General features: G+C 38.6%; 1 protein-coding gene across 3 annotated transcripts in view; it reads left to right on the forward strand.

Annotated features, from left to right (window-relative positions):
- LONP2 (lon peptidase 2, peroxisomal) overlaps nt 1-27,834 on the forward strand; it is a 119,199-nt gene that overhangs the window by 31,054 nt on the left and 60,311 nt on the right. For all 3 annotated transcript variants that reach the window (XM_028840744.2, XM_015126087.3, XM_015126088.3), the window contains 4 exons: nt 1,868-2,009; nt 19,092-19,242; nt 22,728-22,854; nt 26,219-26,352. In XM_028840744.2, the coding sequence (XP_028696577.1) occupies nt 1,868-2,009; nt 19,092-19,242; nt 22,728-22,854; nt 26,219-26,352 (554 nt within the window). The remainder of the gene's footprint in view (nt 1-1,867; nt 2,010-19,091; nt 19,243-22,727; nt 22,855-26,218; nt 26,353-27,834) is intronic.

The raw sequence follows: 27,834 nt of genomic DNA on the forward strand, positions 1-27,834 counted from the left end.
ATGAATAAAAACTAGGTCATAAGTAACCATCAGATGAGTTATGGGGGCAGTAAATGCAGTAGACGTTGCATTATTGGAGCAGTCACTTTGTGAGAGGTAGTCAGAAAAAGTTTCTTAGAATTGTTGGGATTTACATAAGCAGGAAGAGGAGTATTAAGGGCAGGAAGGCACCATATTTTTAACAAAGGTAAAAAGTTTAAGGAGCATAATAGGATCTTGATTGTGGATGAAGCAAGAAAGTAATGGCAGCAAGTTGGGGAAGATGAATGGGAGCTGGATTGTGAAGAGCCTCGAACTCCAGACAAAGGAGTTTGAACCTTATTACGTAGGCTCTGGGAAGCAATGGAAAATGTAAGAGGAATTGCTTATATACAGTGTGAGTAGAATCTAGGATTCCACTTTTTTTAGAAAGGGTGCCTACCTAGAATATTATTTTCTCTCCGTAACTTTAGGTGTAGAATTGTCAGTACCTGTTTTTAAAGTTTACTCATCAAAAGAGGAAAGGCAAATAAATAACTGCAGCAAAAAATGACCTGTTAGAGGCTTTGAGATTCTCTTAAAAAATTCCCTTCCCTACCACTCTTAAAAATCAGAGTAATGGCAAATCTGTAGGTTCTCTAGAAAAATAATTTGAAAGAATTTATTAATTCTGAGTCTTATCTTTCCTGTATCTGATTCTGAAATCTTGAATGTGCTAATTCCTTATATTAACAGGACAATGTTTATTGCATTTGCTTCCCGTGGTCACCTTTCCCAGATGAAAGGCATTCCCACGATGTTTTTAAGGCTTGCTTGTCTTTTCAAAGGTCACTCTGTTTGTTCTGTCCTACTTTATACCAGTCATGTGGCAGAATTCAGGCCTGCTCTGTGAATTGGCTTTGTGCTGATCATGAGGTAACTGCGGCTGTTCCACTTCTCGTTGATCATTTTCTTCTCGGCAGTCAGGCTTTTATGCCTCTTCAGAGACAGCATTTGCTTTGCACAACGTAGACAGCAAGGTTATAATTAAAATTAGTAAATTGCTGCTTTCAGTTTTGCTGGCTTTGTAAAAAATGCACCTTTTTTGGTTTGATGAACATATGTGTTTTTATTTCATGCCACAGTCTACATCTGTCATAATTGTATGGGTGATTCTGGTCCAAATACGATAAAGCACGCTCTCACATTTTAACATTCAACAAAATACCTGGCTGGCTGAACGTGATTATTGCCAATTAGTACATATGGGATGAATACAGTTTTGTTCAAAATGACAGAATAAGAATAATGGAATTCTGATATAAATACTGTTGACCCCAGATCCTCGTACTATAGTTAACAGATTATTGCCTCTGAAAATAAAAGAGATTGGAGTTTTTCTTTTTTGTTGTTGTTTTTGGTCTACATTCTGAGTGGCCCTTTGAACCGATTTTAATCTCCTTCATGAACATGATGATGTTTTAGCTGGCCCTGGGGCAGCCATTTCAGTGTATATAAAGGTGGTTGCGTTGGGTAGGAAGATGCTCTGGAAAATCATGGAAAGCTTGGGAATTCATAGGGTACTTTGGACATTTTGGAATCTTGAAGAGTAAGAACCGTAACTGGTGACTTAAGTGTCATGTTTCTTCATTTCACCAAATGGCAAATGTGATACAGTTCTTCCAATATCATGGGCAACTTGTAACCAGAATTAAGTAGAAGATAAGGTTGGAATTGAATATAATAACTTTTGATTTTATCATAGTGCCTTTTAAATACATAGTACCTCTTTGCTATATTATGGTGATAGCTAAATGATCTTTTCACATTCGTAAGTTTCGATTTCTGTATGGCGTCGCTCCTGCCTCCTGACATCTCACACTGTGAATGTGCTGCTTGCTTTCTCTAGGCGCACCTATGTTGGCAGCATGCCTGGTCGCATCATCAACGGCTTGAAGACTGTGGGAGTGAACAACCCAGTGTTCCTATTAGATGAGGTTGACAAACTGGGAAAAAGTCTACAGGGTGATCCCGCAGCAGCTCTGCTCGAGGTAAGATTTGGAAAATTCCCTGTCTGTCTTCATACTAGAAGAATATGGAGGAAGGTTGATAATCATACTCAAATGATATACACAGTGGTGTAGCTTTAGTTACGGGAAAAACAGTTTGATACTGGCTGAGGTCTGAGCAATTTGGCACTTCAATTAAAATGTTTTTGAGATTTCTTTCACTAAGTCCCCTCTTTTTTTCTTTTCCTTTTCTATTTTAATCAAATAGTTTAACAAAATTTTGTGCACACTTGTTATCTAGAGACCAACAATTCTACACAGTTATGGCAAAAAAAAACAGCAAGCAGGTCTCCTCCCTGGGGTCCTCCATGCCCTCTTCTGCACTGTGACCTCTAACTTTTAGTTGATTAACCCTACTTTCAAAATAGCATGGCTATCTTGCACTTCTTGGGTTTTGTTTGTTTGTTTGTTTGTTTTTTTAGTTTTTGTCATTTTCTATAGACTCCCCCCAACAGGAGGTGAAGATTTTACCTTTTTTCTTCCCTTGTCCCCGCTGTATCATTTTTATACCCTAGATCTCACAATAAGACGTTTTCCTTGTTTCTGTTACATCCATATTAGTATTTACATTATTCTGATTATGTAAATGCTTTTCACAGCAGGAGCCATGTGGTAAACTATGATCAGTTTTCCTGTTCCCGTTTTTGTTTTTCTCTCTGTTTTAAAAATCTTTTCAGAGTTGTCTTGTTTCTTTTGTTTGCTTTTTCATCAGTTGTCTAATTCTGTCAAGACATTCAGACACTTTGGGTGTTCTATCCATTTTATCTTCTTAAGTGTCCAGTCTGAACCGGTTGTTTTTGACATCTGGTTTTATGGCTGCCTTCCTAGGTTCTCCCTTCACCTCTCACCGTGTTGGATTTCCTGTCTCCCGTATTCCATTTCTTGCTCTTTCTTGGTCCATTCCCTCATTTTTGTGGTGTTAACTCCCTGCTAGTTTCCCAAGAAAGCTTGCATGAGTGGTAAATGTTTTAGACTTTGCATATCTGAAAATGTCTTTATGTTTCCCTCATACTTGATTGGTAATTTGAGTATAGAATTCTGGTTGAAAATAATTTTTCTACAGAATTGTACTTTGCCTCCATTTTACTTCACTTTCCCGTTTCAGTGTTGCTGTTGGTAAGACTGATTCCATTCAATTCCTATCCTTTCAGACCTGCTTTACCCTGAAAACTTTCAGGTTCTTCCCTTTATCCTGGAATTTTGAAATTTCATAATAATCTGCCTTGGCATGGGTTTCTTTTCATGCATTTTTGCTCATTCTTTCTTTGAATTCTTCCTTTTCTTTGGTTCTAAAATGTTTTCTTAAATTCTTTTATTGATGATTTTTCCCCTTTATTTTTTGAAACTCCCATGACTTGGATATTACGTTTCTGACTTACCTTTCCTTTCCTGTTAGTCGCCACTGTTATGTTTTGCTCTGCTTTCTGTGCGGACTTTCTCAGATTTATCTTTTAAAAACCCTCTGAGTTTATTATTTTAAAAACTTTTTTTCTCTGCGTGTATCTATCTGCGTGAGAAAGATACTTATAGATATTTTTTAAAATTTTACTTCTCTTACCACTCAGTATATTAAAAAGAAAAAGAAAAAAATTACTTCTCTTTAAGCTGCTTTAATCTGTTTATTATGTATTTCTTTTAATCTCTGTCTTTTATATAAGAGTCTTTCATTAGACATCTGGACATTTTTGTTTGTGTGTTTATATTTAATAGTAAGGAACAAAAAGGCTGATAGGAGGCTATGAGCATAGGAGTGGGGCTTATCAACAGTGAGTTCCACAATAGAGTGGCCTGGCTGGGCTGTTTGGTTGAGGAATCTTCTACTCAATAACTTTAAGTCTTCCTTCTTAGGATGGTCAGATTCCTCAGAGAAGACTCTTCATGTCTCTTGCCTTGAGAATGAAGGCCATCATTCTGGGAACCCAGCAGGGGAAGAATGATTGAGGTCAGGGGTATCACTGCATTCGGCATCTGTATATATGCATTCACCCAAGCTCTTGTTTTCAGCATAGTATATGTTCTTCTCAGCTGTGCCCGGAGTCCACTGTGCAGAGAACCACTGTTTTATGTTCTTAAGAAAATAAACTTCCAGTGTTTTGCTGGGGTCGGGGAGAGGATCTGGGATCTGACTGCTTCGTAAATTTATTTCAGCCAGTCCTCCTTATTTTAGCACATCAGCCCCTCCTCCCTTTTACCGTTGCTTAAAATATTATTAATGCAAATTGATTTGCAACCTTGAGGAAACCTTACTTTGTGAAAGTTTTTATTTTTTTCTTGTTTATTTCTGTGCTTTGAGCTCCCTCATGCTTTCTGTTTTTTTCTGTTTTTATGATCTTAGAACAGGATGGCCTGGGACATGTGTCTTATTAAGCAGGAGACCATACATTCTGGTTTGTCTGGCACATTCCCAGTTTATGCCTAATATTAATTGCACTCTTTTTAAGTCTCGGAAGTGGGTTTTGTTTGGATGATAAAAAAGTACAGTTACCTTACTTAAAAGCCCCGGTGTTTGGAGGTAAGGGTTTGATTTGGTTTAGTTTTGCTATTTTTTATTGTAAGATCATTACCTTCTGGCTCCATAACTGGTTTACTCTGGTTCATTTTACTATGAAGAGTAAAATAGTGAACATTATTTAAGATTTTAGTAGTTTCTTATATAGTATCTTTAGACTTTCAGTTTAATTTATATTGGGACATTTTTTCAGGTTATCTGACAGATTGTCCCATTAGACACTTATAGTTATCCTGTTGAAAAGAATTTTAGAGTACTCCCCTAACACTTAAATTTTTTCAACAACTGTTTTGAAGCAAGTTCACCAAAGACAGCTTTACAAGTAGTAGATGATTAAGTCCCCTGTTTATTTGTTCAGTTGATACACACTGTTTTAGGTCTTCACCTATATATACTTTGTAATGATTCAATAATATTTGTTAAATTAATCATTGATAACAAGCAGCTAGCATAATGATATTTTCTTGTCTGACGTAGACCTTGGTACTCACTTTTTTTGGCGGTCGATTTATTAGCATTCAAAAAAAAAAGTATGAAAACTTCAAATGGTATCTCAAAGTAAATGCCCCTGGGCCCACGTACTAATCACTGTAGTTTAGTTATGAATAGCATCAATTCCTTACAGACTATAAATGCTATAAAATGAAGCAAGACATACTTATGGAGGAACTGAGTATCTTGGTACCTGACATCCTCTTCCTCCCTGCTTGCCCAAGTCCTGGGTAAAAACCTCAGACCTCACAGATTGTTGAAACAGTTAAATAACAATACATGTTAAAGCACTCTATAAGTGGTAAAGTACTCTACAGATGTTACTTTAATATCCACTGATATGTGTCCATTTTGAAAGCCACTTGCTGTTTCCATTGCCAGTAGGTTCACTTAAATTTAAAAAAAGAACAAATTCAATTACACAACACTTTACATTTAAAGTGAATATTCCTGAGAGTTTGAAGACCCAGGTATAGTTTTATTATCTTTCCACATAGAAAACCTACTTTAAAAAAATGATATCTGTAATCCCAGCACTTTGGGAGGCCGAGACGGGCGGATCACGAGGTCAGGAGATCGAGACCATCCTGGCTAACACGGTGAAACCCCGTCTCTACTAAAAAATACAAAAAACTAGCCGGGTGCGGTGGCGGGCGCCTGTAGTCCCAGCTACTCCGGAGGCTGAGGCAGGAGAATGGCTTAAACCCGGGAGGCGGAGCTTGCAGTGAGCTGAGATCCGGCCACTGCACTCCAGCCCGGGCGGCAGAGCGAGACTCCGTCTCAAAAAAAAAAAAAAAAAAAAAAAAAAAAAGATATCTAGATATTATTTGTAAAATGTATAAGATTATTTTATGTTTAAGCTAATTTATATTATTAAGGTAATATAGGCCAGATGTGAAGAATGTAATAGTAGTGTATATTTACACTAGAGTACTTACTCTGAATAAAGAATAAACTTTTTCTGCTGTATATTCTTCTTTTTATTTATGAAGGATATGCCCATTTCCTTGATCTAGCATGTAATTGTTGCTTATGTAAAACAATGTATTTCAAGTTATTACTTAATATTGTCCAAAAAAGGACTATTCAAAATTTAGATATTATCTTTTGAAAATTTATTGGAAGAATATGAAAATAGGTCCAACTGCTTAATAAATGGTGGTAGACAGTAGAATTTGGGCAAGTCTGTAACTGAGTAGCACTAAAATATTAGCCATAAGGAAAGTAAGGGCTTGTATGTAGTTAACAAACTTGAAAGAAAATTACAGAATTATTTTCTTACCAGATATATGTTATATTTATAACTGGCACATGTCCAGACTTTATTGTTAAATATGAATGCATTTCTCAAATACATTTTTTGTGTGAATAGGCAAAAAAAAAAAATGCATGGATACTATAATTAATTGTCTGTATAGGCAATAATATTTACAGTTCGTAAAACATATATTCCCCAAAATAGAGAAGTCACTAGTCTAGATATAGTAAACTTGCTTTAAAACTGAAGTTCTTACTTAATTGGAATTAGATACAGTTGGTAATTAGATCAATAGTATATTTACTACTTAGATACAGTAGACATATGATCTTCTGATTTGTGCTATATAATTATTGTCAAAGAATGTCGGAAGAGAGGGACTTAGACATCATCTAATCCAGCTTCATCTTCTTAAGGATATTTTAATTTTTTATTTCACTACATGCTATATTAATGATATAATTTCCAAAAATCAAATGGAGTAAAAAAATGCCTTAAATAAGGCATATCTTGTTTAGTTGTGTTGTGCTTCATTGTACTTCACAGACTGTGTTTTTTAACAAATTAAATGTTTATGGCAGCCCAGGCGCAGTGACTCACGCCTGTAATCCTAACACTTTGGGAGGCCAAGGCGGGTGGATTGCCTGAGCCTAGGAGTTCAAGACCAGCCTTGCTAACATGGTGAAACCCTGTCTCTACTGAAAACACAAAAAAATTAACTCAGCGGTGTGGTACATGCCCGTAATCCCAGCCACTCAGGAGGCTGAGGCATGAGAATCACTTGAACCCGGGAGTCAGGTTGCAGTGAGCCGAGATCACACCACTGCACTTCAGCCTGAGTGACAGAGCAAGACTCCGTTTATGGCAACCTCGTGTCGAGCAAGTCTGTTGGCACCATTTTTCCAACAGCTTACTTTCATGTCTGTATGTCACCTTTTGGTAGTTATTGCAATATTTTAACTTTTTCATTATTATATCTATTATGATGATCTGTTATCAGTGATCTTTGATATTGCAATTGTAATTGTTTTGGGGCACCACACACTGCACCCATATAAGACAGCAAACTTAATCAATAAATGTTGAGTATATACTAACTATTCAACTGGTCAGGCATTCCCCCTTCTGTCTCCCTCTCCTCTGGCTCCTGTTCCCTGAGACACAACAATATTGAAATTAGGCCAAGTTATAGCCCTGCAGTGACTTCTAAGTGTTGAAGTGAAAGGAAAAGTCACACATCTTTCATTGTAAATCGAAAGCTAAAAATAATTAAGCTTAGTGAGGAAGGCATGTTGAAAGCTAGGCCTCTTGTACCAGATAGCGAAGTTGTGAGTTCAGAGGAAAAATTCTCGAAGGAAATTAGATACGCTATTCCAGTGAACACACCGATGATAAGAAAGTGAAACGGCCTTATTGCTGATATGAAGAAAGTTTTAGGGGTCTGGATAAAAGATCAAGCCAACCACAGCATTCCCTTAAGCCAAAGCCTAGTCCAGAGCAAGGCCCTAAGGCTCTTCAGTTCTGTGAAAGCTCAGAGAGGTGAGAAAGCTGCAGAAGAAAAATTTGAAGCTAACAGAAGTTGGTTCAGGAGATTTAAGGAAAGAAGCCATTTCCACAACATAAAGTGCAAAGGGAAGCAGCAAGTACTGATGTATTGTAGAAGCTGCATCATGTTATCCAGAATATCTAGCTAACATCATTGATAAAGGTGGCTACACTAAACAACAGATTTCCTGTGTAGATGAAACAGCCTTGTCTTGTAGTGGAAGAAGTGTCATCTAGGACTTTCATGGCTAGAGAAGTCAGTACCTGGCTTCAAAGCTTCAAAGGGCAGGCTAACTCTCTTGTTAGGGGCTAATGCAACTGGTGACTTTAAGATGAAGCCAGTGCTCATTGACCATTCTGAAAACCCTAAGGCCCTTAAGAATGATCCAGAATCTCCTCTGCCTTTGTTCTGTAAATGGAACAAGAAAGTCTAGTTGACAGTGCATCTGTTTATAGCATGGCTTTACTGAATACTTAAGCCCACTGTTGAAACCTACTGTTAAAAAAAAAAAATTCTTTTGAAAATATTACTGCTCATTGTCAATGCTTCTGGTCACCCAAGAGCTGTGATGGAGATGTACAAGGAGATTAATATTGTTTTCATGCCTTATAAAACAACATCCATTCTGCAGCCCATGGATCAAGGAGTTATTTTAACTTTCAAGTCTTATTATTTAAGAAACACATTTTTTAAGGCTATTGCTCCTATAGATTATCATTCCTCTCATGCATCAGGGTGAAGTACATTGAAAACCACTAGAAAAGATTCACCATTCTAGGTGCCATTAAGAACATTCATGATTCATGGGAGGAGGTCAAAATATCAACATGAACAGGAGTTCAGGAAGAGTTGATTCCAGCCCTCATGGATGACTTTGAGGGGTTCAGGACTTCAGCGGAGGAAGTTACTGCAGATGTGGTAGAAATAGCAAGAGAACTAGAATTAGAACCCAAAGATGTGACTGAAATACTGCAATCTCGTGGTAAAACTTGAACAGATGAGGAGTTGCTTCTTTCTTATGAGCAAAGAAAGTGGGTTTTTTGTAATGGAATCTACTCCTGGTGAAGATGCTATGAACCTCATTGAAATGACAACCTTGATGCTGTGAACCTTGTTGAAATTCTAAACAATTTAGAATATTATGTAAACATAGTTGATAAAGGCAGCAACAGGGTTTGAGAGGACTGACTTCAATTTTGAAAGAAATTCTACTGTGGGTAAAATGCTATAAAACAGCAATGCAGGCTATAAGGAATTCTTTCATGAAAGGAAGAGTCAATAGATGAAGCAAATTTTACTCTTGCCTTATTTTAAGAAATCACCCACAGCCACCCTAACTTTCAGCAGCCACTACCCTGATCAGTCATCAGCCATCAATATTGAGACAAGACACTCCACCAGCAAAATGGTAACAACTAACACTGAAGACTCAGGTGATTAGCATTTTATAGCAATAAAGTATTTGTTGATTAAGGCATCTACTTTTTTTTAGACATAATGCTATTGCACACTTAACAGACTATAGTATATAGTGTAAACATAACTTTTATATGCACTGGGAAACGAAAACACAATACATATGTCTCACTTTGTTGCGAAATTTGCTTTATTGCAGTAGTCTGGAATTGAACCCACAATGTCTCTTAGGTATGCCTGTATTGATTAGGGGTTGCAAATAAATTTTAGCGAGTAGGCAAATTTGCAAATATGGAATAATAAGGATCAACTATAATTACTGCTTTATGCCATTATCTTTTAAATCAGATAAGAAAAAGTTACGTCAACAATATATTTACACTGTCTTTTATGTTTGCAATGTAATCGCTTCTGCCAATGCTCTCTATTTCTTTGTGTGGATACCATCTAGTGTCCTTTTAACTTCAGTCTTTCGTATTTCTTGTCTCATCTCCTGGTGATATATTCTCAGTTTTTATTTTTCTGGGAATGTCTTAATTTCTCCTTCATTTTTGAAGTCATTTTGTTGGTATAGAATTTGGGTTGACAGTTGTTTGCTTTGAGCCCTTTCATATGTCCTCTCACCACTTTCTGGTCTCTGCGGTTTCTGCTGTGAAGCCAGCTGTTAACTTGTGGCGGATCTCTTATGCCTAATGAGGGCAGCATTTTTCTCTCATAGTTTTCAGGATTCTCTCTTTGTCTTTCATTTCAGACAGATTGACTGTGTTTATGTGTGATCGTCTGAGTTTACTTAGATCTTTTTGAGCTTCTTGGATGTGTAGGTAAATGTTTTTCATCAAATTTGAGACATATGTGGCCAGTATTTCTTCAAATATTCTTTATGCCCCTTTCTTTTTCCTCTCCTTCTGAAACTCATATTATGGTGTGTTGGTAATCTTTGCAGAGTCCCTTAGGTCTCTAAAGTGCTATTCACTTTTTAAAAAACCTTTTGTCTTTCGATTCTTCAGACAGGATCATCTCAGTTGACCTGTCTTCAAGTGCATTGATTCTTTCTTCTGCCAGTTGAAATTGTCGTTCAGCCCCTCTACTGAATTTTTCATTCAAATTACTATAGTTTTCAACTCCAAAATTTCTATTTTAAAATTTTTATTTATCTTTGTTTATATTCTCTATTTGTCAAGACATCATTCTCATACTTTCCTGTAATTCTTTAGACACGATTTCCTTTAGTTTTTAAAAATGTTAATAAATATATACAACAGAAAAAGTGCCGTTTTTACCACTTTTATGTGCACAGTTCAGTAATGTTAAGCACATTCGCATTGTTGTGCAGCCAAACTCTAGAACTTTTTCATCTTGTTTAAGTGAAGGTGTATACCCATTACACAGCAATTCCGTTTCTTTCTCCCTCCCTCAGTCCCTCCAGCTACCATTCTCTTTTGTGTTTCTATGAGTGACTGCTCTATATACCTCATATAAGTGGATTGTACAGTACTTATCTTTTTATAATTGACTGACTCCACTTAGTGTCCTTGAAGTTCATCCATGTTGTGGCGTTAGTTTTTTAAGCATATTTATAATAGCTGATTTGTAATCTTTTTTTTTTTTTTTTTTTGAGACGGAGTCTTGCTTTGTTGCCCAGGCTGGAGTGCAGTGGCATGATCTTGGCTCACTGAAAGCTCCGCCTCCTGTGTTCACACCATTCTCCTGCCTCAGCCTCCCGAGTAGCTGGGACTACAGGTGCCTGCTACCACGTCTGGCTAATTTTTTGTATTTTTAGTAGAGATGGGGTTTCACCATGTTAGCCAGGATGGTCTCAGTTTCCTGACCTTGTGATCCACCTGCTTCGGCCTCCCAAAGTGCTGGGATTACAGTCATGAACCACCGCGCCCAGCCGCTGATTTGTAATCTTTATCTAATAAATCCAACATGGTCTTCCTTAGGGATGGTTTCCATTGACTTCTCTTTTTCTTTTTTGAGGCAGGGTCTCGCTCTGTCACCCAGGCTGAAGTGCATTGGCTCAATCTTGGCTCACTGCAACCTCTGCCTCCCGGGTTCTAGCGATTCTCCTGCCTCAGTCTCCTGAGTAGCTGGGATTACAGGCGTGTGCCACCACGCCTGGCTAATTTTTTGTATCTTTAGTAGAGATGGACTTTCACCATGTTGGCCAGGCTGGTCTTGAACTCCTGACCTTGTGATCCACCTGCCTCGGCCTCCCAAAGTGCTGGTGTTACAGGCGTGAGCCACCGCGCCTGGTCAGAATGTATTAGAATGTATTTCTTAAGGCTGCGATAACAAAATACCACAGACTGCGTAGCTTTGAGGACCAAACAGAAATTTATTTCTTAATGGTTTTGGAGGCTAGCAGTGCAAGATCAAGGTGTCTATAGGTTTGGTTTCTCCTAAGGCCTCTCTCCTTGGCTTACAGACAACCGACTTATGGCTGTGTCCTCGGGAGACCTTCTGTGTGCATGCATCCCTGGGTCTCCTCCTTCCTCTTATAAGGGTACCAGTTGTATTAGACTAGGGGCCCACTCTTACCTTCATTTAACCTTAATTACCTTCTTAAATGCCCTGTCTCCAAATGCAGTCTTCACCCTGACTGCCTTTGAGACAAAGCGAAGGGGGTTAAGGATTCTGTCCATTTTGAGGGGGCACAATTCAGTCCATAACAAAGGATCTATATAATAGTTACATAATATATATGTACCAGTGTGCTCATATCATGTACTTTATGTAAAACGAAATCAGTTTTAAAAGGTAATTATATTTTCGATGAACGCATTGTGTTCTAATTAGATAATTGTTTTTACTTCATAATATGTCTATCACAGCTTATTACATAAATACAAGTGTCAACTCTTGTTATTTTCTTGTGGTTCATACTTTTGCCTATACACTTTTTAATGATGTTTTGCAGGAGTCTTTTTAAACCACTCCACTCATTTGTAATATTAGGCTCTGTGAACCCAGAAAATTTGAGACAGGTCTCAGTTAATTTAGGAAGTTTATTTTGCCAAGGTTGAGGATGCGTGCCCATGACACAGCCTCAGGAGATCCTGACGACATGTGCCCAAGGTGGTCAGAGCACCGCTTGATTTTATACATTTTAGGGAAACATGAGACGTCAGTCAGCACATGTAAGGTGAACATTGGTTTGGTCTGGAAAGGCGGGACAGCTCTCTGGAGAGGGCTTCCAGGTCACAGGTAGATAAGAGACAAACCCTTGTGTTCTTTTGAGTTTCTGATTAGCCTTTCCAAAGGAGGCAATCAGATTTACCTCAGTGAGCAGAGGGGTGACTTGGAATACAATGGGAGGCAGGTTTGCCCTAAGCAGTTCCCAGCTTGACTTTTCCCTTTAGTGTAGTGATTTGGGGGGCCAAACATATTTTCCTTTCACAGCACACATGGACAGCAATGTGCTGTAATTATAGTTAAGGCAAATAAGTGAGGGCACCACAGGCAGCCTTTGACGTTATGGAACTTCTTCCAAGTGAAGACATCAATTCCATTTTGGATGTTAAATATTTACAAGCTATTTTTTCTGGTATTTATAAATAAAAAAGATAAATACAAATACTAATATTTTTTACTTGCACTTTGGTGGGTCATTTTCCACTTTTGTGACCACTGGTCTAAATAGATAAACAAATGTCTTCACAAATGGGTAGTAGGTTCACAGGTGTTCATTTGGTTATTATGCATCATATCTTATATATGTTACATATATTTGATGTATTCAAGATTGTAGAATATTTTAAACTAGTGATAATTTTGCTTGAAAATTCTATAGGTGTTATTCTAATGACATTCTCATTTTTATTGCACAGGAGGAGGAATCTAAATCTTTTCAATCTATAGTGTCAGGATCTTCTAGAATATTTTTGTTTCTTTAGTTATTCCCTATTTTAATTTACTGAGACCTCTTCTTTAGTTATATTAACTAGATATGAATTGCATCTCTTAATTTTTCCCGTATTTATCCCCTACATGTCTGTAAAGCCCTTTTTCTTCTATGTCCTGAACACTTTTCTCAAGTTTGTCTTTCACAGATTTAATTTCCATAGTTGAGGATATAGAGGAAAAGTAAACTCAGTTTCTCCTACTGCACTCTCACAACACAGAACACCTCTGACCAAATGCATGGGGTTTTTCTCCACACGCCAAGCAAGCAGTTCTTCCGCAGCGGACAATGCTGGTGTCCTCTAATTCAATTCTGACGCTGTCTATGAGGTCCTACGGGTTGAGCACTCAGTCCCACAAGACTACCTCCCACTTCAGATGTCAGTTGTGACTTGGCTTCCAGAACATGTAACCAACCAGTTATAAATTGGAGTTCCCACAAGTCCCTCCTCAGGTTTACTTAATTTGCTAGAGTGGCTCACAGAACTCAGAGAAACAATTTACTTACATTTACTGGTTTATTAAAAGAATATTTTAAAGAGTGCAAACACACAGCACAGGAGCTTCCATCCCAGTGGAGTCAGGGTCCACCAGCCTTCTTGCACCTGGGTGTGCTCATAGTCACCTTCCTGGAAGCCTCCTGACCTCAGTCCTTTCGGGTTTTTAATGGAGGCCTCGTCACGTAGGCGCGATGGATTAAATCATTGGCCATTGGTGATCAGCTCAACTCTTAGCCCTTCTCCCCTCCCCAGAGATTGGGGTGGGGAACTGACAAGTCCTCAGCCCTCTAATCATGCCTTGGTCTTTCCTGTGACGAACCCCCATCCTGAAGCTGTGGAGGGACTGCCAGCCACCAGTCAATCGCTAACATACAAAATGATACTTTTCACTTTGGTGATTCCAAGGATTTTAGGAGTCGCGTGTCAGGAAACAAAGGGATGAAGGCCAAATGTATATTTCACAGTATCATAGTAGTATTAATTGTGTGCAGCTTTCAGAGCTGATTTTAATTATGTTATTTTATCTTTATTTTCTGTTGTGGAAAATTTCAGCCATAGCAAAAGCAGAGCAGATAGTATAATGAATTCTATGGACTCATCACCCAGCTTTCATAGCTTGTTTCATCTATTGTTTCCCATTCGCCCCTACCCAACCTCTGATTATTTTGAAGCAGATTCCAGACATCATCATCTTTTCACAAATGTTTCAGTATCTATCTACAAAAGATATAACTTTTAAAAAGCATAATCATACTATATCACACCTAAAGATGACAGTTACCTAGTCATGTTTAATGAACTCTATGTCATCTGTTCCTGGATTGCCTACAGACATCTGTAGTTCTTCTCTTGTCAGAAATTATTATTGAAGAACAGTTCTCGGTGTACATTGCTCCCACGGTTCACCCCATTGTGACTTTACATTCCTAGGAATAATGTGTCATATCACAGCTATTTCAAGTACTTTCACAGTCATACCTTTTGGGTAGGAATTATAGTCCTAGGATTGATACAGAAAATCTTTTAGTTGGGGAAAATAAAGGAGAAACAGCCCTAATTATGTTTGAAAGCGGCCCTGGATATGGGCAGTAGAATCCCTGCTCTGAAGTTAGGGTAAGAAGACGAGGTTTGATAGCTACAAAGCTCTTAATTATAATTTTCGTCCTTCCATGGACTCACCAGTTCGCCTTGGAGCTTCATCTGAGTAGTGATTACCAGAAATTATTTTCTGCCAGAATATTGATCGGTATTTCTGATGCTGTTTAAATTCTGTATGTCCTTTTATGCTTTTGAAAACCAGAAAGTATCTGAGACAGGTCTCAACCAATTTAGAAGTTTATTTTGCCAACGTTCTCCAAAGATGATTTTGATGGCTTCAATATTTAAGGGGGAATGGGCAGATACTGGGGAAAGAGGAGGAAATTTTAAAAGGTATGGGTAGACAAGAGACAAACGGTTGCATTCTTGTGAGTCTTTGATCAGCCATTCGCCTGTGAGAGGGGGGCAGAGGAATAGTTATGCATTCATCTAGCTTAGTGAATCTGCATTTCTACATAAGATAAAATAAACAGTGTACAGGAAGCCATCAGATGTGCAGTTGTCTCAGGGGACAGAGGGATGACTTTGAGTTCTGTCCTTTGTCCTGTATGTGTAAAGAATAAGCTGTCAATTTACATTGTTGGGGTGAAATTCAACAGAACTGTTCCAGGGTAAAGATCTTGGGGCTCATAAGGAATTTCTAAGTGGGGAATTGTGAGGGAGGTATGTAGCTTTTTTTGTCTTTGTAGCTATCTTATTCGGGAGCAAAATGGGAGGCAGGTTTGTGTGACGCAGTTCCCAGCTTGTCTTTTCCCTTTTGCTTAGTGATTTGGGGGTCCTGAGATTTACTTTCCTTTCACACTTTTCTCAGTAAAAGAGGAAGGCAGGCAAATTGGGCACAAATTTAGCCTAAGTCTACCTCCTTACATATTAATATTTTAAGTTTGGCCCAAAAGTTTCCCCTTACAAGGTAAACTGCAGCCTAACTAGATGTGTAAATACACTATTCTTACACCAATCACAGATTTTCAGCAAGTCACAGGAAGTCAGCTGTTAACAAACTGTGTTTAAATAAAGCAAACATCAAGCTGTAAGCAATCCCGCTGTTTCTGTACCTCACTCTGTTTTCTGCATACCACTTTCCTTTTTCTGTCCATAAATATTATCAAACCATATGCCAGAGTTTCTCTGAACCTATTCTGGTTCTGGGAGCTGCCCAATTTGAGACTCATTCTTTGTTCAATTAAACTGTTAAATTTAATTTATCTAGAGTCTTTCTTTTAACAGGCATCACTAATTTTTTTTCTTTATCATCTAGGTATTCTGTCATGCTGTTTTTAAAACCTCCATAATTAGAAACATTGCTTTATTAATTTTCCTACTTTTTAAAAACTCTAGTGTCTTAAAATTTGAAGAGAAAAAAATTACTTGTTCAGGTCTGACAGCCATTTCTAAAACATATCTAACATATATGAATTACATAGGATTAGAGCCATTAAAGAATAGATTTTTTCTGGCCAGGCGCGGTGGCTCACACCTGTAATCCCAGCACTTTGGGAGGCCGAGGCGGGTGGATCACGAGGTCAGGAGATTGAGACCATCCTGGCTGATATGGTGAAACCCCGTCTCTACTAAAAATACAAAAAATTAGCCGGGCGTGGTGGCGGGCGTCTGTAGTCCCAGCTACTTGGGAGGCTGAGGCAGGAGAATGGCGTGGACCCAGGAGCAGAGCTTGCAGTGGGCCGAGATCGCGCCACCGCACTCCAGCCTGGGCAAAAGAGCGAGACTCTGTCTTAAAAAAAAAAAAAAAAAAAAAAAAAAAAAAAGAATAGATTTTTTCTTTAGCTAGTGTTAAAAAATTATTCATGATGCTTATTAAAGGTGGTAAGGATTACTTTTTTCAAGGTAGGAGACTAGGTATAAGAAACACTGCAATGGGGTTTTGCAGTGGTGGGAGAATGAATGGGGAATCAGTAGAGGGAAAGATTCTAAGAGGAAACATTGGTGTTATGAGGGATTCTCACTAGAAGGACACAACAGAACTCTTGCTGAAGGGAGGCCAGGGTGAAAAGACACTGGGGGTTGGAAGTGAGAACAGATACATATGGGTATGGGTCATTTTCGCTAACCTGACTTAGCAAGATTCTTGCTTAAATTGGATTATACAAAGACAGAGGGAAGGCTGACATTGGCCTAGTTGAGCAGAGGACTCAGAGGAGCCTGACTCAAGTTTGGGTCAAAAAAAGAGCATTTTTGTCACTAGGTAATAGTTTTAACTATTTTCCATACATAAACATTTTCCATACCTAAACTGTTTGTTTGTTTGAGATGGATTTTTGCTCGTCGCCCAAGCTGGAGTGCAGTGGAGTGGCATGACCTGAGCCCACAGCAACTTCCGCCTCCAAGGTTCAAGCAATTCTTGTGCCTCAGCCTTCTGAGTAGCTGGAACTACAGGCATGTGTCACCATACCAGGCTAATTTTTGTATTTTTTAAGTAGAGACAGCATTTCACCATGTTGGCTAGGCTGGTCTCAAACGCCTAACCTCAACTGATCTGCCTGCCTTGGCCTCCCAAAAAGCTGGGATTACAGGCGTGAGCCACCGTGCCTGGCCTGTAAACAGTTTTTAGGTAATTAGATAGTAAGACCACTCTTAACCAATTCGATACTGAACATAATTAGTTTTCCTTGATTACTTGAAAGTACTTGTTTTTTAATGATATTAAACATTATTAAGTCTTGTGAAAATGTGAAATTAGAGCTTTCTGGGAACTCTAGATAAAGAGTTTCCAGTAATAATTAATGTTTAACAAAATTCAAAATTATGTGTGAGGCCTAGAATTAAGACTAGCTTGGGGCTGGGCGTGGTGGCTCACGCCTGTAATCCCTGCACTTTGGGAGGCCAAGGCAGGTGGATCGCTCGAGGTCAGAAGTTTGAGACCAATCTGGCCAACATGGTGAAACCCCATCTCTACCAAAAATATAAAAATTAGCCAGGTGTGGTAGTGCGCACCTGTAATCCCAGCTACTCAGGAGGCAAAGATTGCAGTGAGCTGAGATCGTGCCACTGCACCTCAACCTGGGTGACAAAATGAGACTCTGTCTCAAAAAAAAAAACCAAAAAAACTAACTTTGGATAGTTTTGAAAATAAGTAAAACTTCAGAAACAATCAGAAGGTAGGAAAACCTGCTTATATAGTTAAATTGTAATTGGTGAATATGTTAGTCATTTTATTGCCTTTTTGAATATGTATGGCAACCCTATTTATAGTAATTGGGTGTCTAAGTGAAAGTGTTAATATGTTTAAGGTTTGGAACATGTAGAAGCTGTTAGTGCCTTATTAAAGTCCTACACCAGCCCCTTAGCAACAAATGCCTGTAACTTGAAGCTCGTTAATGTACAGTTGCACATTTTAAGAATCCAAGTTGACTGATAAATTATCTGATGTATCTAATTCAAATATTTGTGAGAGCTATTGCTGGGTGCAGTGGCTCAAGCTTGTAATCCCAGTACTTTGGGAGGCCAAGGCAGGCGGATCACTTGAGGTCAATTCGAGACCAGCCTGGCCAACATGGTGAAACCCCATCTCTACTAAAAATACAAAAGTTAGCTGGACATGGTGGCACACACCTGTAGTCCCAGCTACGCAGGAGGCTGAGGCAGGAGAATCGCTGGAACTCGGGAGGCGGAGGTTGCAGTGAGCCGAGATTGTACCACTGCATTCCAGCCTGAGCAACAGAGTGAGACTCTGTCTCCAAAAAAAAAAAAAAGAGCTATTGATATTTTGCTTATCATAGGCAGCAGTGTTTTTGCAGTAAGCCATTTTTAAATAGTGATTTTTTTGCTGTATCAGAATATAGTAGCATAGTAATTTTTACTCTTATTTAACTCATAGTAAAGGTTTCTCTTATTTGGAATTCTCCTTTCTGTTAAATAGTTTATACCAGACTTTCTGAAAATGTTCTAGGAGGATTATATGGGTTCTTATTTACCGGTTATTTGAGAATTTCAAAATACTTTACATATTTGCTTTATATTCCCATAGCAGTTTAGATAGGGTGTGTTACCAAGATGGAAACTGGTTCTGCAGGACTAGTAACTTACGATGGCCAAACAATGAGTCATCAATAAATAGATTTTTGAACGAATCTTAAAAGTGTAATTTCTGCTGCTTTGTGCTATTACATTTTCATAAATTTTAACACTGAACATATTTTATTTTTTAAAAAGTATGTAGAGTGTAGAGAATGCAAAGAATAATGCTTAGATGTTAGTTTTATCTGTTTCTTAAACTATTCTGAGCAGAAATACCAACCTTCCCAGTACATTATGTGTTTTCACTTATATACAGCCTTCTGTTGGAACTACTAAAGTTTTTAAAATGTTTTTTGTTCTCCCCTAGGTGTTGGATCCTGAACAAAACCATAACTTCACAGATCATTATCTAAATGTGGCCTTTGACCTTTCTCAAGTTCTTTTTATAGCTACCGCCAACACCACTGCCACCATTCCAGCTGCCTTGTTGGACAGAATGGAGATCATTCAGGTTCCAGGTACCTGACTCTTAAATGAAATCATTGTGATACATCTTGCCTTTCTGACCGTCACTTTAAAATTAGTTATGCTGTGGAGTTGTGACTGAAAGAGGTTCATTTGCCAGCATACAATCGTCAGAAGTTCTGAGGAATGTATATAAATCAGTTTCTATGTAGCTTCAAAGTCTGGAAGAGCAAAACAGCAAATGTTGACAACAACAATTTCAGATTTAATTTAGCATGAGTGATAATTTTGTGAAAAATAAGACATTCTTTCTTTAACATAATTTCTAAAATTGCAGGCCGTGTGTGGTGGCTCACGCCTGTAATCCCAGCACTCTGGGAGGCCGAGGCGGGTGGATCACTTGAGGTCAGGAATTCGAGACCAGCCTGGCCAATGTGGTGAAACCTCGTCTCTACTAAAAATACAAAAATTAGCCTGGCATGGTGGTGGGCGCCTGTAGTCCCACCTACTCAGGAGGCTGAGGCAGGAGAATCCCTTGAACCTGAGAGGGGAAGGTTGCAGTGAGCCTCACGCCACTGCACTCCAGCCTGGGTGACAGAGTGAAACTCCATCTCAAAAAAAAAAAAAAAAAAACTGAATGTTTTCATAAAATCTGGCCTCACTTTTATATTAAAATGCATGCCGCTTTTAAATTCCTCTTGAATCTATCAAATAGTTAAATTTTTTAACTGTCTTCTTCACTGGAGTGTGCAAAATGTATTCCTTCGCTTACTAACACTAGATAAATTATAGCACTTTCACCTTATTTTGATTGCTCAGAATTGTTTTTCCCTGGAAGAGATCAAATATCAGTGAGGTTTTTTTTAATGTAAAGTAGAATCTAAATGTCTTTATTTATTTAATTATTTAGCGACAGAGTCTAGCTCTGTTGCCCAGGCAAGTGCAGTGGCACAATTTTGGCTCACTGCAGCCTCTGCTGCCGAAGTTCAAGTGAGTCTCGTGTGTCAGCCTCCCAAGTAGCTGGGATTACAGGCACTCGCGACCACGCCCAGGTAATTTTTGTATTTTTAGTAGAGACAGGATTTCGCCATGTTGGCTAGTCTGGCTTTGAACTCCTGGCCTCAAGTGATCTGCCTGCCTTGGCCTCCAAAATTGTTGGGATTACAGACGTGAGCCACCATGTCCAACCTAAATGTCTTTTATTTATTTTTTCTTTTTTTGAGACGGAGTCTCACTTTGTCACCCAGGCTGGAATGCAGGGGCACAATCTCGGCTCACTGCAACCTCTGCTTCCTGGTTCAGGCGATTCTCGTGCCTCAGCCTCCCAAGTTGTTGGGACTACGGGTGCGCACCATCACACCTGGCTAATTTTTGCATTTTTAGTAGGGATGGGGTTTCTCCATATTGGCCAGGCTGGTCTTGAACTCCTGACCTTAGGTGATTCACCTGCCTCAGCTTCCCAAAGTGCCGGGATTACAGGCATGAATTGCCACACCCGGCCCTAAATGTCTTTAGATTCTAAATGTAATCTAAATATATTTTTCTAATTAATCTGAAATATATTTTTACTACTAAGTGAGTTATAATTGGATTTCTATTTTTTTTTTTTTTTTTTTTTTGAGATGGAGTCTCGCTCTGTTGCCAGGCTGGAGTGCAGTGGTGCGATCTTGGCTCACTACAACCTCTACATCCCAGGTTCAAACAATTCTCTTGCCTCAGCCTCCTGAGTAGCTGAAACTACAGGCGTGCGCTACCACGCCCAGCTAATTTTTGTATTTTTAGTAGAGACAGGGTTTCACCATGTTGGCCAGGATGGTCTCGATGTCTTGACCTCATGATCTACCCGCCTTGGCCTCCCAATATAATTGGATTTCTTCATTATCTGTGAGCATTGCAGGTTCCTATATTTAATTTTAAAATATGGTAGAGTAAAAAGTTAATTGTGTATTTAAAGTCTAAAGTAAATAAGTAATGAGACTCAATTCCCTGGAAACTCCAAGTTACGGCAGAAAACCCATTAGATAACACTAAATTAAAGTGAATCAGGACAGCTGCTGCAGAGGGGAACATATGATGCCACCTTCTTCCTTTGGCAGATTTAGCTGTCCGATCTTCTAGCTTTCCTGGTGTTTACTAACCTCTTTCCATTCAAAAGGTGCCTTATCAATTCATATTTTTAAGTTTTGCTTGTTAAATGGAAAGGGACGTTAGATGGAATTTTGTCTTACAGGATTTAGAGACAAAGATAATCTATATTTATTCAGGCTATTAAATAAGAACGTAAAGTATTTTAAATATACTGTATATATAAAATACATATATACATATATAAATACATATGCACACATATATAATTACATATACACACACGTTTATATGTACGATCATGTGGAGGGAAAAACCTTTTGTAGGGACATCTTAGGTTTTCTTTTGCTGCTACCATTTATTTTATAGTCATAGTTCTGGAAACAGTATCTTTAGAGCCCTTTTGGAACCCATTGCTTAGTTAATTGACGGGTGTGTGTGTGTTTCAAGTATAGATCAAATTAGGCTAAAAAGAAGCATTTATTTTTCTATTTGAAATTTCAGAGGATTTGAGGATAAAGAGATAATTGTCTCTAAGATTTGAGGTTTTTTCCTCTTTGGGAGATACATCATTTAATCAGAAGACTTTCAAACACTGTGCTTAGTAAATGCTTGTTTTGTTTGTGAAAACATTGGAAATTTTAACAATTATTGATTTAGATCAAATTTCTTTTTTCTTTTTCCCTTTCTTTTTGGAGACAGAGTCTCGAGTCTCTGCTGACCTGGCTAGAGTGCAGTGGCACAATCTCAGCTCATTGCAACCTCCCTCTCCCCAGCTGAAGCAATTCTCGTGCCTCAGCCTCCAGAGTAACTCGGACTACAGACACGCGCAACCACGCCCAGCTAATTTTTTGTATTTTTAGTAGAGACAGGGTTTCGCCATGTTGCCCAGGCTGGTCTCAAACTCCTAAGCTCAAGTGATCTGCCTGCCTCAGCTTCCCAAAGTGCTAGGATTACAGATGTGAGCCAACGTGCCTGGCCAGAATAAATTTCTTTATTGTAATTATAGTCTCATTTGAAATAATACTTAAATGTGTTCTAAATCTAAGATCCATTTAATCTATATTTGATTCATTAAAAAAGCATGGCACTGGCTGGGAGCAGTGGCTCATGCCTGTAATCTCAGCACTTTGGGAGGCTGAGGCTGGTGGATCACTTAAGGCGGGGAGTTTGAGACCAGCCTGGCCAACATGGCAAAGCCCCGTCTCTAGTGAAAATACAGAAATCAACCAGGCATGGTTACGCATGCCTGTAATCCCAACTACTTGGTAGGCTGAGGCTGGAGAATCGCTTGAGCCCGAGAGGTGGAGGTTGTAGTGAGCTGAGATCACGCCACTGCACTCCAGCCTGGGCGACAGAGGGAGACTCTGTCTCTAAAAAAAAAAAAAAAAAAAACGCATGGCATTATGGGAGCCATGTAAATAATTACGAAACAAGATCCCTTCTTTTCCAGGGTATACACAGGAGGAGAAGATAGAGATTGCCCATAGGCACTTGATCCCCAAGCAGCTGGAACAACATGGGCTGACTCCTCAGCAGATTCAAATCCCCCAGGTCACCACTCTTGACATCATCACCAGGTTAGTTAGCCATCCTGAGGCTTCATTAATGAACTCCAGGCACGTTTTGGGTATTTACTGAGTTACCAAACTTAGGACACAGAGTATCAATATTTGAGTTTTTCATCTTTTGAGATAAGCCACAGTCTCCTGAAAAGGAGATTATTTTATTGGCATCCCATAGCATCCATTTATCTTTCTTCAACAGCTTCCAGCAAATGTTATCATAACTATTGATTTACACCATTCTCTGTACTAGGCAGAAGTTTACAGAGAAACCATTTGGAATATTGTTATAGCTAAAGCTGAAATTTATGCTTTGCCACAATAGCAATATAAGGGGTTAATCTGATCATTTAAAAACCAAATACGTGGCAAATATAGAGACACTTTTTATGCCCAGGATCTTGAAAGTTTTTGAATTCTAAGAGGTGATATGCTACTTTCAGATAATCTGATATAAGTTACTCAGTTTTCTTTTCTTCTGTTTGGCTGAGAGATTTTTTAAATCCTTGGAATTTTGATCTTCAGAATTAACACTGGAACAATAGAGAAGGTGCCTTCCCCAGTTTACTACCAAATGCTTAAGCCTGTAGCAAGCAGTGTGTAAATTATCTGAATAGAGTATTGCTTAGTCTAATGTACAGATTCCCTGTTTGAATGGAAAATATACCCTGTTGAGAATTTATATCCACCACAGCCTCTTACAGTTTTCCTGGCTCAGTATTACAGATCCATTGCATCATCCAGCAAGTCATGTCAGGCTGCCAAGCTCGAGTCATGTGGCCCTTTTCTAGTAACTACTGTTTTTAAGAGATATAAAGTATTTCTCTATTTTGAACTTTGACTTAGAGTTTGGCCAGACTGTCTTTTGATCTGTGCGTTCTTATGGGTCTATATAGATTTATATACAAAACAGTAAGACTAAATCTTACCTGGGGATTCCTTTTCTTAATTTGTTTTGTGATTTATGGTGTGGATAATGCCAGGAGAAATAAATTAAGTGACTTATATGCCTGAGTCTTCCAACAATATCATTATTCCAGATAACACTCATGATGCCTTTGGGTAACTTTCAATAAGTCATTAAGCTTTTTGATAGCTTCCCCATCTGTAAAATATGAGGGATGGAGAAAAACCCAGAGTTTATCTGAATAATAATGATTCTGAAGAGTGATCATTATTTATATTTCCCAATTGTTGCCTGGAGAACTATTTCTTTTTTTATATATACTTGTTGACTCAAAATATCAGATCTTAAAAGCTATGGACATAAGGAAATACTGAGCAGTTTTGTTAGTTTTGATATTGTTTTTAAAAACAGCACAAGTATGTACTTCTCCAGGCACGTTTTGGGTATTTAGTGAGTTACCAAACTTAGGACATAGAGTATCAATATTTGAGTTTTTCATCTTTTGAGGTATGTCACAGTCATAGACCCTAATGTTCTAGTCTTTCTTGTCTCCTAGTATAACTCACCTACTTGAATACTTCCAGTCCCAGTATGCTTAATGCTAGCTAATCACTACCTCTTCATGGGTAATTCTAATTGTAACAAAGATAATTATTTTTATTATTTTTTTAAGACAGGTTCTCATGCTGTTACTCAGGCTGGAGTGCAGTGGCGTGATCTTGGCTCACGGCAGCCTCTGCCTCCCAGGCTCAAGCCATCTTCCCGCCTAATCCCCCAAGTAGCTGGGACCACAGGCGCATGCCGGGCATGATGGTGTGCACCTGTAATCCCAGCTACTCAGGAGTCTGAGGAAGGGGAATTGCTGGAACCAGGGAGGTGGAGGTTGCAGTGAGTCGAGATCGTGCCGCTGCACTTCAGCCTGGGCAACAGAGTGAGACTCCGTCTTTAAAAAAAAAAAAAAAAAAAATTAGAGATGGGGTCTCACCATCTTGGCGAGGCTGGCCTGGAACTCCTGAGCTCAAGTGATAATTGTTACAAAGATATTCTTTCTGTTCACTTTTCTATAATTTTCTTCTTCTGCCTTATATGAGCACCTGGAATCTAAGTGTAATTCCTCCTTGTACAGCCCTTCTGACATTAAAATAAAATACTATCAGGTGTGCAGGCTAAGCGTTCTCTTCTTCAAGCTAACCATTCCTCTCCTCTGTACCGTTCCTCTTGATGTAGTTTCAAGACTTCCTAATTAGTCTTCTTCTGAAAGAATCCTGTATATCAATGTGTCTTAAAATTAAACACCCAGAGTTGAACACAGTGTTTCAGATAGAGTCTAAACAGTTCATGGTATAGGAAGATCATGCTTTTCTTATTCTGACTATATTATTTTATGACTGTATCTCTAGATTCTTAGCTTTTTAAAGATTATTCTCTTCCCTTTTTCAGTGAATTTCACTAAGCTTGGCATATCCTATTTTGTATTTATAGAGCTGAATTTTTTAAAGCCCAAATGTAGAAGTTGTTAAGATGCCTCCCTGTTTCCTCCCTTATTGAAATTATGTATAGTTGCATAATATAGACTTTATATCCTTCTGTACCTTTGACTGAAATGAGTTTTAGTGTTTAGCTAAGAGCTTTTTATCTGTCTTTTCTCAGAACTTTTAAAATCTGCTTTCGTAAAGTCTACAGTGTATGTCTGACTTAATCAAATGTATGGCTTAGTCAAATCCAATTCTTCAGATAAAACTGCATTCTCCACCTGATCCTGTCCATTCAGGTCCATTCAAAACTAAATGGCCAAAAATGGTTTCACTGTATAATGGTCTGTGGAATGTCTTAATGGAGTTTGATTCTAATGTACATGTGTTTAAAGCAGCTCTGCTTAACCACACGTAGAGTCTTTTTCACAGTGTCACAGTGCTTTCATCACTTAGCATACCTTCTTCCTTTAGAAATCTTCACAATGAAAATACACTGAAGAAAGGTGGTTAGCAAAGTGCCTAGTGAAAACCAGATTTCTGTCTCAGATTTGTTTTTGTTTTAGTTCCACAAAGAGCACAATTTTTCTTACTCTTTCAGCAACATTTCAAATACAATAAATTTATCTAGAATTTTCCTAAATTGACAAATTTTGTTTAAGAAAACTCTTCAACAAATTACCGAGGAGTAAATGGTTTTTTTATATGGTGCCAAGTTTACTTTGGCAATGTAAATTGAACTAGAACTAGGGTTCATTTTTAAGTGTAGGATTATAATTCAAAATAATCTGTATAAAGGACATTGTTGTAGCTGAAAATACATCAGAGTACTGAAGAAATAACAATAATGAGGAGTTTTAAGTGTGGAAAAGCTAGTATTCAAGAAAGGGTAATGAACTTGTAAATGTACACCGTTTCCTTACTAAAAATGTTAATCACATTACTTCTATTTTTTTAGGTGGTGTATAGTCAAAAATAATATATTTTTCTTTGATGACAGGTATACCAGAGAGGCAGGGGTTCGTTCTCTGGATAGAAAACTTGGGGCCATTTGCCGAGCTGTGGCCGTGAAGGTGGCAGAAGGACAGCATAAGGAAGCCAAGTTGGATCGTTCTGATGTGACTGAGAGAGAAGGTTGGTGACCTTGTTCTGGCATTCTCAGGCCTAGTGGCTAGGAATGAGTGACAGAAGAAGGTTGGGTATGGAGGGGAAGGTGTTGGGTAGTCCTTGGAGCAGTGACACACATGACTCCACTGTTAAATGCATCCAGTAAGTAATACCTTAATGTTTCAACATGTTTCATCAAGAGGATTGTCTTTTACAAATAGCACAGTTTTAACTGGAGTAATACTCAATATGAATGCTTTGAGGATATAGGAACTGTATTAGGGTTCACTAGAGGGATAAGACTAATAGGATAGATGTGTATATGAAGAAGAGTTTAAGCAGTATTGACTCACACAATCACATGGTGAAGTCCCACAGTAGGCCATCTGCAGACTGAGGAGCAAGGAAGTCATTCCGAGTTCCAAAACCTCAAAAGTAGGGAAGCTGACAGTGCAGCCTTCAGTCTGTGGCTGAAGCCCCAAGAGCCCCTGGCAAACCACTGGTAGATTCTAGAGTCCAAAAGTTGAAGAACTTCGAGTCCGATATTCGAGGGCAAGAAGCATCCAGCACGGGAGGAAGCTGAAGGCCAGAAGAATCAGCAAGTCTGATCCTTCCAACTTCTTTTGTCTGCTTTATTGTAGCCATGCTGGAAGCTGATTAGATGATGCCCACTCAGATTGAGGGTGGGTCTGCCTCTCTCAGTCCACTGACTCACATGTTAATCTCCTTTGACAATATCCTCACAGACACACTGGAACAATACTTTGCATCCTTCAGTCCAAACAAGTTGACACTCAATATTAACCATCACAGTAACTTTCTCCAGATGTATAATGATGGTGTATATTATGTATGGGTTCTGGTGTTATCTTATTTCTTTCTGACCCAGATAGTTAAGTCTTTAAATAATTCATAACATAAAAAGTTTTTACAACGTTAGAAAATCCATGCTGTTCAAGTACTGCAAGGACAGACCTTTGTACTCTGGAATAGCTCCATGTGTAATAATTTTTCACACATTTTCTTTTACAGATAAACAAATAAATGTAATTATTATTTAAAAAATTATTGTGGAGGTGTTCTATTACTGTAATCAATCAAATGTGGACGTTCCTTTGGTACCCACTTAAAATATTTTAACTGGCCGGGCACAGTGGCTCATGCCTTTGATCCCAGCACTTTGGAAGGTTGAAGTGGGCAGATCACTTGATGTCAGGAGTTTGAAAACAGCCTAGCCAACATGGTGAAACCCCATCTCTACTAAAAATACAAAAATTAGCCGGCTGTAGTGGCAGGCATCTGTAGTCCCAGCTACTCCGGAGGTTGAGGCAGGAGAATCGCTTGAGCCCAAAAGTCAAGAGGTTGCAGTGAGCAAAGATCATGCAACTGCACTCCATCTAGGCAACAGAGTGAGACTCCATCTCAAAAAAATAAATAGGTAAATAAAATAAAATGTTTTAATTTCTTGCCCCAGAACTGTAAGGGGTCTCAGTTCATCATATCATGCTG

This window comes from Macaca mulatta, chromosome 20, assembly GCF_049350105.2.
Source record: "Macaca mulatta isolate MMU2019108-1 chromosome 20, T2T-MMU8v2.0, whole genome shotgun sequence".
In the NCBI taxonomy this organism is placed as follows: Eukaryota; Metazoa; Chordata; class Mammalia; order Primates; family Cercopithecidae; genus Macaca; species Macaca mulatta.